General features: G+C 44.1%; 1 protein-coding gene across 1 annotated transcript in view; it reads right to left on the reverse strand.

Moving 5' to 3' along the window:
- Nucleotides 1-13343, reverse strand: part of LOC102863409 (chromosome unknown open reading frame, human C20orf194) — a 153637-nt gene that overhangs the window by 15471 nt on the left and 124823 nt on the right. The window contains exon 30 of the mRNA XM_006894257.1: nucleotides 1045-1180. Within this exon, the coding sequence (XP_006894319.1) occupies nucleotides 1045-1180 (136 nt within the window). The remainder of the gene's footprint in view (nucleotides 1-1044; nucleotides 1181-13343) is intronic.

Consider the following 13343-nt stretch of genomic DNA (forward strand, 5'->3'; position numbering starts at 1 on the left):
TTTTTTTTTTTTAAAAAAAAAAGACTCATAAAACATATCAAAGCTCACCTTAACTTGCTCTGCTCTATATGTGTAGTCAGTCAATTCTCTAAGAAGCCCAGAATTCTTTTTGGTAGGGAATGGTATTTAGGAACAAGTAGAGGCTTGGTCTATATACTACATATAATGTAAAAAGAAATAAAGAATTTATGTTTAATCTCTCAAGTGAAACCCAACATGTGCAGGGATTTTTCCTTCACTGTATCTCATTTCATACCCTTTCCCCCTCCTACCCTCTCATTTCATACTTAAAATCTCCCTTTTTTATTCAGTGATGATGTTTGGGATCAAAGTTCCAACAGAGGTTCACGTTCAAAAGTTACCTGAATTATTTTTGTGTATGTGGTTACGTGATCACTACTAACACACAGGAAAGTTTTTGTTTGTATGTATGTAATTCAGTTTCTCCCCTTTCCTGTTAATTTTGTTAAGTAAAATAACTGCATGGTTCAAATGCCAAAGTCATATTAAAAAATAAACACAGAGAAGTCTTAAGCTGCACATTTCCTGGCGGAACAAACAAAACTGCTCAATAACCAGGCGTGTTCTCTTACACACACGCATGTGCACACCCACAGTCACCAATTCATCTATTTTTGGAAAAGACACAGGTGACACTTTTCCTAGATGCAAGTCCCTGAAGTAAAAGAGCTAAGTGCAATTTGTCAACATTTTAGCATAAGAAACATCAAGAGGTTCTTCTTCTTTTTTTTTTTAGAAACATCAAGAGGTATTGACATCCACACTTTAATGTATGAGAACAAGAATGCCTAAAAAAATGTAAACAAAATATTATAGTACACTAACTTATAGTGTCGTGTTGAGGCTTTTCACAGAGCTTCAAAAACGCTTGGTTGAAGAAAACTGGCTTTTTTATGTACTCTGGTCTATTTTTAAAAATTTTTTTTTTGTATTCTGGTCTTACACCAGGCGAGGAGCCTGGGGCCTGATCATTGTATCTGAGAACACGGCCAGTCCTGAAGGGTGGCCTGTGAAAGAGTTTACCTGGAGACAATCCCATTTTCTGCAAGAATGAAGGCTGCGGCAGGATTGGCGGCCCTGATGAGGTTCTGCAGCTGAACAAGGAGAGGATGCCTGTGCTCCGAGGTGTGACTGGTAAACACCACATTATTCACCAACCCTAGGGAGTAAGGCAAGAACAGGTTAGCCTCCGGAGCTCTCGCTGGGGCTCAGATGGATCTAAGCACCTGCTCTCTCCCCTAAACATCCAGTCTTCCTGGATGTTCCTCCCAGGAGACTCCTTGTATAAACACCTCTACCTACAACGCTGATACGCACAAACATTAATCTGACCCCCATCCACTTCCTAAACAACATGCCTCTGGAAACTCTATGAATTTTGAGAAACAATAATTACGGAAAGGCTTCAGGTCTTTTGTTCATAGGGTTGCCATGAGCCATGCTCTACTCAATGGCAATCAACAACAACTGCTACGTTTTGGAAAGAATAGTTTCAACTCTGCAGCTGGCTACCTCTTGACATCCTCTATTTTTTTTCATTCTGCTTTTTGGCTGATACTCAGAGCCTCTTCATCAAAAAGCTCTTTCACACACTCTGTACCTCACCAGCATCTGCTGTAACTGGCCTTCACTAATTTAGACACACTAACAGAACACTAATCATACGTCACGCTCTAACCACCATGTTTCCAATGGACACATTGCCACGAGAGAGTCTGTATGGATCCATAATTCCAAAATACGTGCTAACAGAGATGTTTACAAAAGAATGAGAAGCCAAGGTAAGAGTAGGTACGGAGCAGGTCACATTAAATTTATTCTAAATTATTTGTTATTGTTGTTGTGTACCTTTGAGATGGAACTGACCCATAGCTGACCCTACAGTGGTTTTTCAGAGACAGTAAATTGCATGGGAGGAGACTGTCCATCCTTCTCCCATAGAGCAGCTGGGTGATTTGAACCTCATGCCTCTGGGATTGCAGTGCAGTTTCTTACCACTAGGCCATCAGAGCCTGTAGTGTTGTGAATTATGCTTCTGTCCTGTTAAATTAGAGAAACAAAATTCACAATACTACAAATAATTAATAAATCAGGAAAACTATGACATCTGATCATCTCAACATAATTATTATAACACATCTATAACATCTTCACTTATTATCTCATTTAAATTGATACAACTTTGCAAAAATTCTTGTGCCATGTCTGACAGTCTGAGCCCCACTCAGGAAGGGTCTAATGCCCACCACAGGTCACCATAAACAATACACCACAGCCTCTTGTGAAAACTGGACCACATGTGAGATGGCAAGCGACACTTTTCATTCCACTGCAATGTCTTTGTCTAGTCAGGCAGATGTGAGATGAAGTCTTAGGCTGCCAAGGAGAGGTCAGATGAGGGCCTGAAGCTGCCATGCAGGTTGGTGGAAGGACACAGGTTGGTGGAGGGAGGCAGGTAGAAAGTGGGCTTGGAGGGAATGGGACAGGCGATTAGCTTGGAAGGGAGGAAACAGGAAGGGGCAGGGGCACAGTGCTAGACAGCAGGCAATATCCAACTACCACTATCCTCAATTTCTGCGGGCTCTGAAGTGGCAGGGAAGAGATATTCACCATACCATGAATATCCCAAGATTATTCCAGGATGCACCTACAAGCGGATGACCCCTGACAAGATGAATTTACACAGTGACTATTTACAAAGGGTCAAGTATTGGAGAAGACGAGGTTGGCTCAGGAAAGAGCAAGGTTCTGAGCTATTGTTCATAAGGTTGCTATGAATCGTATTCAATGCAATGGCACATGACATTGCCAATACACACTTTGGTATATCTGGGATATGAACAAATGTTCAGGATAAGTTGCAACAATAAATAGCCTTTTCTCATTAACTAGACCTTAATAACTTTTTTTGTCTTGTATTTTCCTGGCTTTTTATTTGTAAGTGTCTGTTATATCTCTGCTCATCCTTTTAATATTGCCTTTACTTAGCTTGAGATGCTGCTATTATATAGAGCATCATATGAATAGGTTTTGTTGTTTGGCTTTAACGTGAGATTCCTAATTGTGTTTAATCCCATTTCTATATACTGACATTTGGTTCTGTTGCTTTGTTTATGTTGGATTGCCAGACTCTGTTTTTAAAGTACATCTCCTCCCACCTTTGGCAATATGATCTAGGCATTCTTTATGTTTTCATTCTGATAACTGATAGGTTTACAATATTTTTCTAATATTGTTGTTGTTAGGTGTTGTCGAGTATGACTCATAGCAACCTGATGAGCAACAGATCTAAACCTTGTCCTATCCTGTGCCATCCAGTATCTTTATACCTTTTAAAATAAGGTATCTAAATAATTACTTATTGTAATGTCACCTTTAAATAATGTCAAGGAGTTCTGCTGGTAAGAAGTGATAAGAAGCTGCACTGCAATCCCAAAGGCATACGGTTCAAATCTACCAGCTGCTCCATGGGAGAAGGATGGGAAATCTCCTTCTGTGTGATTTACTGCCTCTGAAAACCTGCTGGGGTCACCTATGAATCAGTTTCCACTCAGTAGCAAACAACAACATATGGAAAAAGGGCAAGGTAATTATATTTTTCCCATGTCTCTACCATCTAATTCTGACTGGTCACACTCTGGTGGCCTAGTACACAAAAAGCTGCACTGCTATCCTGAAGGCACAAAGTTCAAGGCCACTAGCTCTTCTTCAGGAGAAGGATGGGCAATCTCCTCCTGTGCAATTAACTGCCTCTGCTTAATGAGCTATGGGTTGGTTCCAATTCTATGGTACATAACACTACCACCACCGACAACATTGGTTCCTATTTTATCTTTTAAAGAGTATAATTAATTTAACCCTTTGTAACATGATTTGGGGTGGCTGAGTGGTAAGGTGCTATGCTGCCAGCGCAAAGATTTGTGGTTTGAATCCACCAGCTGCTCTATAAATGTACGTGAGTAGATTTACAGCCTCTGAAAACTCACTTGGAGGGTCAGGTATAAGTTGGTTCCATTACAGTATATAACAGCAGCAACAACAACTTAACAGTTTTAAAATATTTAGAGATCTTGGTCTTAAGTTTCTGAGAGTTGCAGTAAGAAATGAGCACAAGCTGGGTGTTTGGTTGTTGTTTTTTTCCCCCTCATCACATCCTAGATTTATTACAACTGACCTGCAGGGAAAAGGAAAGACTATTACTTACACACTTTGATTCCATGTATATTTCTTAAATAGAGTAGAAATTAAACAAGAATACAGGATTAAATATTCCACCGCCCCAAACTGGGTGCTTTAAAACAAGACAAACGATTCTCCTCTGCACAATTAAGGTGCTGGCAGGACCATGAAGGCCTTAGAGAAAATCCTTCCTAGTGTTTAATGGCTTACAGCAACCCTCGGCATTCCTTGGCCTGCAGCTACGGCATTCTCATCTCTACCTCTGTGTTTACAGGGCTTGTTTCCTCACTGTGTGTTGCTGCCCATGTCTCTATTGATACTGTATTGATATTGATGGCTGCTAAGTGAAAAGCTGGCAGTTTAACCCTTCAGCTGCTCCCTGTGCTTCCACAGAGACTGGAGCCTTGGGAACTTGTGGGGCTGTTCTACTCTGTCCTGTAAGGTCTCTGAGTCAGAATCAATGTAATGGCAAAGGGGTGGACCTGTCCTTACAAGGAGATCAGTTCCTGGATTTAGGGCTGACAAAACTGTTTTAATTCTCCTGGAATTCAAATTCCCAAGTTCATGGTCTTGAGGTAACCCACCTAGGCCCTTCTGTGTCATTCTGAATTCTGTAAGAGTTAATTACCTAAAGTTACCTTCAGGTCAAACAATCCTTCAGAAAACTTTTCATAGGACAGCATTTTTACTTTAGGCATTAGGTTCTTTTGCAAAATCAAATAAGTTCAGACAACTTCCTAGTCGAAAGAACTCTATGGTCTGACTGAGGCTTTTAAAAATATGTGGCACATTGAATGAGTGAATATTTTTTAAAAAAAAATTAAAATGTTAAAAAAATATACATGGCATGGCCTTGATGACTGTCCTTGGTGATTGTTTGTATAACCTGTTATTATGGTTAATATGATGTGTCAACTGGATCACAGTATTATGTGGCTGTCTATCATTTTGCAATCTGATGCAATGAGGCTGTTTTGTGGTGTTCTGTAATTATCTTCCATTCTAGCCCTCTATGTTAACGAAAGAAGGAGGGTTAGTGGGGGATGTATCTTGAGGGACAGCCTTACAAGACCAAGGTGATGTGACTCATGTCATACTCTTTAGTCACGTCCTTACTCAGTTCAGACCCTTAATCTGTTGTACAGGGAATGTCTCTGGTGTAACCTGAATTCCATCTCAATCTCTCTCTCTCCGTGTGTGTGTGTTTGTCTATATCAATGCTCTGGCAAGGCTTTCCCCTCTCTGGATCTTGCATCTAGATCATCATTCTCTGACTTCTGGTTTTGGGGACCTGTGCTAGCAGCTTGTTGTCTGATCAGCTCCTTTGGGGATTCCTCGACTTCCACCACTCGATGAACCAAAAGCCGGTAGGGTAGTCTGATCTGTCAGCTGTGGAGTTGGCAGCCCTAGCACCCACCTGAGTCGGGAGAAGCTTCCAGTCTGGCTCTTGACCCAAGGGTTTGGGACTTTCAAGCCTACACAACTCTGAGCCATTTCCTTGAGATAAATTTGTTTCCTTACTTAGACACGTTTCACTAATTTTGCCTCTCTAGAGAACCCAGCTTAAAACACTTGCTTTGATGTTTCCTTCTGAGAAACTCATCTAACAATTATCTATAAATCTGCTTTCAGGGAGCTCTGGTGGCCTAGTGGCAAGAAGTTGCACCGAAATTCCAGAAGTGTGTGGCTCAAATCCACCAGATGCTCTGCTGGAGAAAGAGGGACAATCTCCTCCTGTACCAGTCAGATCCGATTTGATGGTACATGCGCGCGCGCGCGCGCACACACACACACCCCAACCCAAAAAACAAACAAACAAACAAAACCCAAACACCAAACCCAACAAAAAACCACCAAACCAAAACCAACAAACTCAAACAAACAAACCTGCTTTCAGTGTCTCTTTTTAGGAATGCCTTTCCAACATGTTTGGGTAATGGTGCCTGATTAGAACTCCATCTACTCACCATAAATCATTTTGTTCCACTAATTTCTGCTGTTTCTCTAAGTAATTTTTTTTACAAGATCCATGCTAATCTAGTATTATTTAATCTCACCTTTATTCCATTTATAAAGACTATTTCCAAATAAAGTCACATTTATAGATTCTAGATGACTATAAAAGGCAGTTCTGGAGGCCTAGTGGTAAAGAGCTGACAACCCAAAGACACATGGTTCAAATCTACCAGCTGCTCTATGGGAGAAAATGGGCAATCTCCTCCCTTGCAATTTATTGCCTCTGAAATCCACGGTGAGGGTCACCTAGGGTTGGTTTTGACTTGGCAGCATACAACATGCAACAATATAAGAGATGAATATGAAGGAGACCCTGGTGACACAGTGGTTAAGTGCTCAGCTGCTAACCAGAAGGTCAGCAGTTCAAATCTATCAGATGCACTGTGGCAGTCTGCTTCCATAAAGATTTACAGCCTTGGAAATACTATGGTGAAGTTCTATTCTGTTCTGTAGAGTCACTATGATTTGGAATAAATTTGATGGCAATGGGGTTTTTTAGTGTTTGTTACTGGGTATGAATTTTGGGGGACACTATCCAAGTCACTACAACACCCAACTCTGAAAGGTGAAAATACAGTATCTCTTACCTGCTATCTCCTAATTCTCTGTTAAATATTGTTTTATTTGTAAGTTTTCAAAATTTAAAAAATTTATATGGTCTTGTAATGACAGGTTTTTTAATTATTTTGTGTGTGTGTACTGTCACATTGGATCTTACAGGTACAGGAGGAGATCGTCCCTCCTTCTTCAGCAGAGCATCTGGTGGATTCGAACCATGTGCCTCTGGGATTATAGTACAGCTTCCTGCCACGAGGCCACCAGAGCTCCCTGTAATGACCGCTTTCACAGGCGGTCAGCATTAGTTCTTTATTTAAAAGCTTTCCATGCTCATCACCAGTCCTATTACTGGTAGAGCCTAGTTTTTTTATATTTTTTAAAATTTTTATTATTTTTGTGTGTGCGTGTACCGTCAAATCAGATCTGACTGGTACAGGAGGAGATTGTCCCTCCTTCCCCGGGAGAGCATCTGGTGGGTTCGAACTATGCACCTCTGGGATTGTAGTTGCAGTTCCTTGCCACTAGGCCACCAGAGCTCCCCTGAGACTAGTTTTATGAATGATTAGTTTAGTGAAGATCTCCAAATTATGGGCATTCCTGTTTCTAAATAACCTTGTATTGCAGGATCCAGAATATAGTACAGAAACATCTCTATACTTAACACCATCTGCTTCTGTCAAGTGCTGAGTTATGGTGGTGGTTTTGTGTGTGTGTGTGTGTGTGTTTAAAGTAACTACATTTAATTTTTGAGGAAAACATTCAGTGTTTTTACAGAAAGCTCACGGTGTGTGTGTGTGTGGTGTGCAGAAATCCTCTGCCTCTATAGATACCAAGTTTCCTTCCCTGGAGGCAAACAGCATTATCAGATTCTCAGCCCTCTTTCCAGAGATCTGCTGCATCTGATAACCAGGGTTGCCTTCAGGGAAGGGAGCTAGGTGGCCGAGGAGTAAACGTGTTGGTGTACTTTTTTTTTCTTTACAAGCAGTAGCATGCTATGCACAGTTCTGAGCCCTGTTTCTCACTTAGTCTTTTTTTTTTTTTCATTTCTGGTACATCTTCTTCCTTAAGACCTTTCCTAGTACCTTACAATCCCAGTAAGTTCCTCATGCCATTATGCTCTCTCCCTTTCTCTGAATGATGATGTCCTTTTGTTTGCGCAACAGAGGTGGCATATAATAGGTTATTTATGGTCTTCACGGACTGGAGGCCCCACTGCCACTGTGCCCACCCCTACCCATGGCAACTCTCCACTGGGTTTCTAAGGCTGTAAATCTTTATGGGAGGAGATCGTCCATCATTCTAACATAGAGCAGCTGGCAGAGTCAAAACACCAAGTTTCTGGCTAGCAGCCCAACACATTACTCATTGACACAGAGTGAGAACAACAAACCGTTCTGTGTTGGGAGAACGCAGGCAGAGAGCTCCTCAGAAACAAGGACTTCATCACACATCCTCTGGGCATGCTGTCAGGAGGTGCCAGAGTCTACAGAAGGATGTCATGCTTGGAAAAGCAGACACAGTGTGGAAGATCCTCAACCAGACGGACTGGCAGTAGGGACTGCACCAGAACTGTGAGCACAGTGGATTGAGAGGACGGCACATAAGAGGGAAGGTTTATTTAACAACATGGGAAAAAAAACCACCCAGCAATATGGACAGACTAAGAGCAAGGATTTTAGTCAGGCAAACTGGAGTTTGCATTTTAGGCTCCAGTTAATTATTGATGAAGGAGCACCGGTGGTCCATGTGTTACATGTTGAACTGCTAACCGAGAAAGAGGGACAGTTTCCTCCCATAAAGATTTACAGCCTCTGAAACCAGCGGGAGGGTCCTCACTTAATGGCAGTGGGTTTGGCTTTTGATTATCCATGAGTGACGATAGGCAAACTGTTCAACTGTCTCTCTGAGCCTCAATTTCCTTCTCAGTTAGTTAAAAAACAGTAACACTGACTTCCAGGCCGCCAGTAAAGTGCTAGTCATAGTGACAACGGAATGAATGTCCCCGATGCACCACCACTGCCACGATCACTGCCAGTCGTGCCTCAGCGATCTGAGGCTGGGACTTACACATGTCCACCAGGGAGCCTGGACTGACCCAGCGGGGCCTGAGCAAGTCATGTCAGTGAACGGAAGCTAAATCTTGTGACTCCCTAGTCCATGGCTGCTTCTTGTTGTGTGCCATCGAGTCAGAACCAACTCCTAGCTGACCCTCCAGCGAGTTTTCGGACACAGCGTATTCAGAGACTTCCCTTCCTTCTCCCACAGTGCAACTGGTGGATTCAAACCATGTGCCTTTCTGGGATTGCAACACTCCTTCTTACCATGAGGCCATCAGAGCTCCCCGTCCATGGCAATACTAGTTTGAATATGACATCCAGGTCCCTTGGCACCTTGCCTCTGGTCTCCAGCAGGCATTAGTGATACTGCCTCTCATCAACTACATTCAGGAGAAAAGCATTCAAAGCTATGAAGATTGAATCAGACCTTCTAATCCATTTGAATGAATACCATTCAAGAACAGACAACAGGGATTAGCAGTACTCATGCCAATGGTCGGATGCTCCCACGGGGAAAGAGCACATACATCGGCTATGCCATGTGCCTGGGACCACACACCATCAGGACCTAGGGTTCATTCACCTGCTGAGCCCGAACCCGTTTCCTAAGTGCTCATGGACCATAGTGGGTCTTTTCTCCCTGATTCTGAGACACAGGTCCTACTGTCTCAGGGCCTTTAGTGCTCCAGAGCTACTGGGTTGACTCGAGGCAGATACATATGGCCTGTTACCTCCGACCAGGGCTTACGTGACTGAGAGAGAGTTGAGGCATTTCCTCAACAGCCGTCTCCTGACATCCAGGTGGTGTGTGCTGGTCCTCCGCCTCTGGTCATTTGGTGAGAGGCCATGGAGGGACCTGAGTCCTCTCACTCCTCCATCATCAGACCTTGTGGGGCATGAAGCAGTTCTGGGAGCCTTCCACGTCCCACTTTAAACCCCTCAACCACTTGCCTTGTCCTGACCACTACTTTTTCTTCACTGGGTCATACCCAGTTTCTACTTGAAGGCTTCTTTTTCTGCAATTCATTCTTCCAGCTGTAGTAAGGATGATATTACCTCATGTTACTGCCCACTTACAATATCCCAATGAGCTCCGATTACCCTTGGCTTCCTCTTTCTGTACGCTGTACTTTCTCCAGGCCCTATGCACACTCGAGCTACCATCAGGCCTCCACTCTGGCTGCTCCTTCTTTCTGGAACGATCTTCCCCTTCCTTTTTTGGTGTGTCACCTCTTCTTTGACCACAGAAAATCTGAACAGCATCTTCTCTTGGAAGCTTTTCCTAAGGGCCAGGAAACTCTGGTGGCCTAGAGGCAAGGTGTTGTGACACTAGCTTGGAAACAGAAGGTGTAAATCCACCAGCTGTTCAACAGAAGAAAGATGGGCAATCTCCTTTTGTGCGATTAACTGCCCCTGAAAACCTACTGGAGGGTCAGCTATGAGTCAGCTCTGACTCACTGGTATATAAAAACAACAACAATAAGAACACAACAACAAGAGCAGGCACTGGATAAAGATTTGCTGAGTGAATGAATTAATGAACCAATTAAGGCACATGTAACCTGATCTGTGAGGAGGCAGCTGCCCAAGCAGCTAAGCTGGGGGACTCACATGCAAAAACCTTTCCTACATCTAACTGAACAAACACTATTCATCAAACTGCCAATTAAAAAAGGTTTCTCAGACTTCTGTTTGTATTTTAATGAGGCTTTAGACAATTTTTAAATTAGTAAATACTCATTTTTGGTCCAAGATTCAGAAAGTACAAGATGGTATTCAGTAGAAGCCTGCTTCTCCTCCTGCACTCCCTGGGCACCACACCAGTTCTCTCTTGCAGAGGCAACCACTGATATAATCAGCTCTCGCGTGTCTTTCCTCAGACAGTCGGTATATATGAATATATAGTCATGTTTTCTTAAGAGCTTCTCCCACATTCAAAATCTTCAGCATCTTGTTTAAATGAAACCCTCACATGTTCCTTCTGCTCAGAGGCTTTCACATCCGACAAACCTTCCAGGGATGCTTCCTGAAGAAAGGGGGGGCTGGTGGTGACTGCGCCGCGTTCCTATTCCTATTTGGCAAGGTCACCCTGGACAGTCTGAAGAGCCTGCTGCCAGAACCCCATGGCCTGGTGCCGCCACAGGAAGTGACTAAGGACCTTGAAATGGACTTAAGACAAGGTCAGGAGGCCAGGCCTAGAGTGAGACACAGCAGGGATCTTAGACGGCTCAGCACATTCCGGAGGAGGCAGACATGGGACCAGAGTCTATGAAAATCCTGAGCTCCAAAGGTTTTAATAGGTTTCTCACAGACCTATAAAGATAAAGGCCTTGTTACCTTCTTAGGCAAACAAAACCGCAGAATCAGACTAATGCAGACATGCTCACTCGGGCGGCACATAGCAGGGTCACAAACGTAGGCTGGCCGGCCCAGGAGAAGGCTGGGATCTGAGCCTCTAACAGCTTGCCCCAAGTCCTGTCTGCAGCACGGGTACCAGGTGGGCAGATTCTGTGGGGCTGGCATTTCCAGCTCAGGAATGGAGCACAGAAAAGGGCCTTTGCCTTGTAGCGAAACAAGCAAGAGGATTATCCCCAGCATTCCGCAGGCCAGCTAAGTAAACTGCCACCTGCCAAGAGGAAATGCCATCTGTGAGGCAGGTGCAACAGTTATCTGGAGCACAGGGTGAAGATGCCAAGGGTTTTATCCTATTTGGGGCCAGAGCGTCCTTTGTTTTAGAATCCAGGAGTGGAGACTCTGATTTGGTCAAAATCTCACTGCACTGGGCTGTGAGCAGGCAGGCAGGCTGGCCTGCTCCTTTCCCAAGAAACATCCCTGCGGGTGAGCAGGCGGGCCATCGTAGGGCTAGAGGCTTTCCACAGCTCAGGAGAAAACAAAGTTCCCTTCTCTTGTCTACTTTTAAAAGTGGGGCATGGCCTTTCATGTCACCTGAGTTTGCTCGTCTGTCCCCGGCTTTCTGTAACACACATCATCTTGGGCACAAAACACACTTCTTATCTCACTGTTGAACATTCCTCTGTTGTTAAAATAACAAACCAGGAACACCTGACTCATAAAGGGGAGCAAAGGGGGGCAACAAGCCCTCCTGGACTTAAACCGCTTGTCTGCTTGCAACAGAACTCATGGCCAAGTGAGCCACCAAATCTCCGAGGAGATCTCTGGATTTTATCTCCTAACTTTCAGACTGTCCAGGCCCAGGGGAAGCCTAGTCCATAAGGTTCTTTGGTCCAGATGCAAGAAGTTACATAGACACAGTTATGCAAAACCATACAGACCCAACCTTCACACGCCCCAAGAAGTTCAGAAAGCAGCACATACTGTGTCCGGGGCATCTTGCACAGTTTATCTCACCTCTGGCTCAATACAGGCCCAGGATTTTATAAGCTTTGCACAATGAGTCAGTGAGACGGTATTAATGAATATGCCGACCCACCACACACCAGAGTCACACAGTCTGTTGGTAAACCGGAGCCGGCTAGCGGGGGCTCTCCTCTTGGCCTGCTCCATGTTTATGAGCAGTGAACACCAAGCATTTCCCCCCAGGCTCTGTTCTTCCAGGGCAGTGTGACCATCTGTGTGCTTGTCTCTCATGCAGAAAAGCAGACAGGCACGGAGGCTTTGTGAAAGTCAAGGAGCCAAGTGTAGCGATAATCATGTTCTGGTTAAGGGGTTTTGGAGGGAAAAGAGGGCAACAACATTTATGTGACTGAGAAAGGACGTGGCGCTGGACAGGACAGCAAAATGCCAGGCACTGCTACTGGCCAGTCCCAACAGTGAGGCTAAAAGGCCAATACTCCCTCAATTTCCCCTCCTACTGCTTCTTCTAAGTCAACCTTCACTCCCAGACTGAGCTACTCCTACGATCCCCACTCCATCAAAGCCTAGTGTTTTCCTCAACAAGTAAGGACTGTGACACTTGCCTTCTTAGAGATATTCTCTTCCGGCTGGCACCCTTCATTTTTTTCTTTGCAGCGTCTCACGCATCCTAAATAATATCCACATTTGCTGAGTCTCATCGATCACCAGCTGACTCAGACTTGGTTTTGGCCCTCACCTCTCCAGTCGGATCCTCCTGCTGAGTCCCCAGGGTCCTTCACTTGGGATCCTGGTAACAGTCTACACTGTTGATCTCTGCTGCTTTTCCATCCTCTGTGTGAGGACTCTTTCTTCTTCTTATCCTTTAGTCTTTTGGACTTCCTCCTCATTTCTCTCTTCTTGCCATTTTCACTCTACTCCACATCTGGCTACTGACTGATGACACTGATGACCTTGGCTTTGACCATGACTTTCAAACATGTGTCTGAAGATCAGACAACCCTCTTTGGCTCTGTGTCTACATAGCAAACCTTCTCCTTCCATCCATGAAGACTACATCACCTCCCTTCTTTCCCCTTTTATGCTATTTCAAGGATGGATTCCACCAACCTTTCCAATCCCCCTCAGGCTGGAAACCTCAAAATACCTGAGGTACTGCTATTCTCTCATGTCCTCATT

This window comes from Elephantulus edwardii, unplaced genomic scaffold (assembly GCF_000299155.1).
Source record: "Elephantulus edwardii isolate Elephantulus edwardi_28Jun2011 unplaced genomic scaffold, EleEdw1.0 scaffold00138, whole genome shotgun sequence".
NCBI classification, from domain to species: domain Eukaryota; kingdom Metazoa; phylum Chordata; class Mammalia; order Macroscelidea; family Macroscelididae; genus Elephantulus; species Elephantulus edwardii.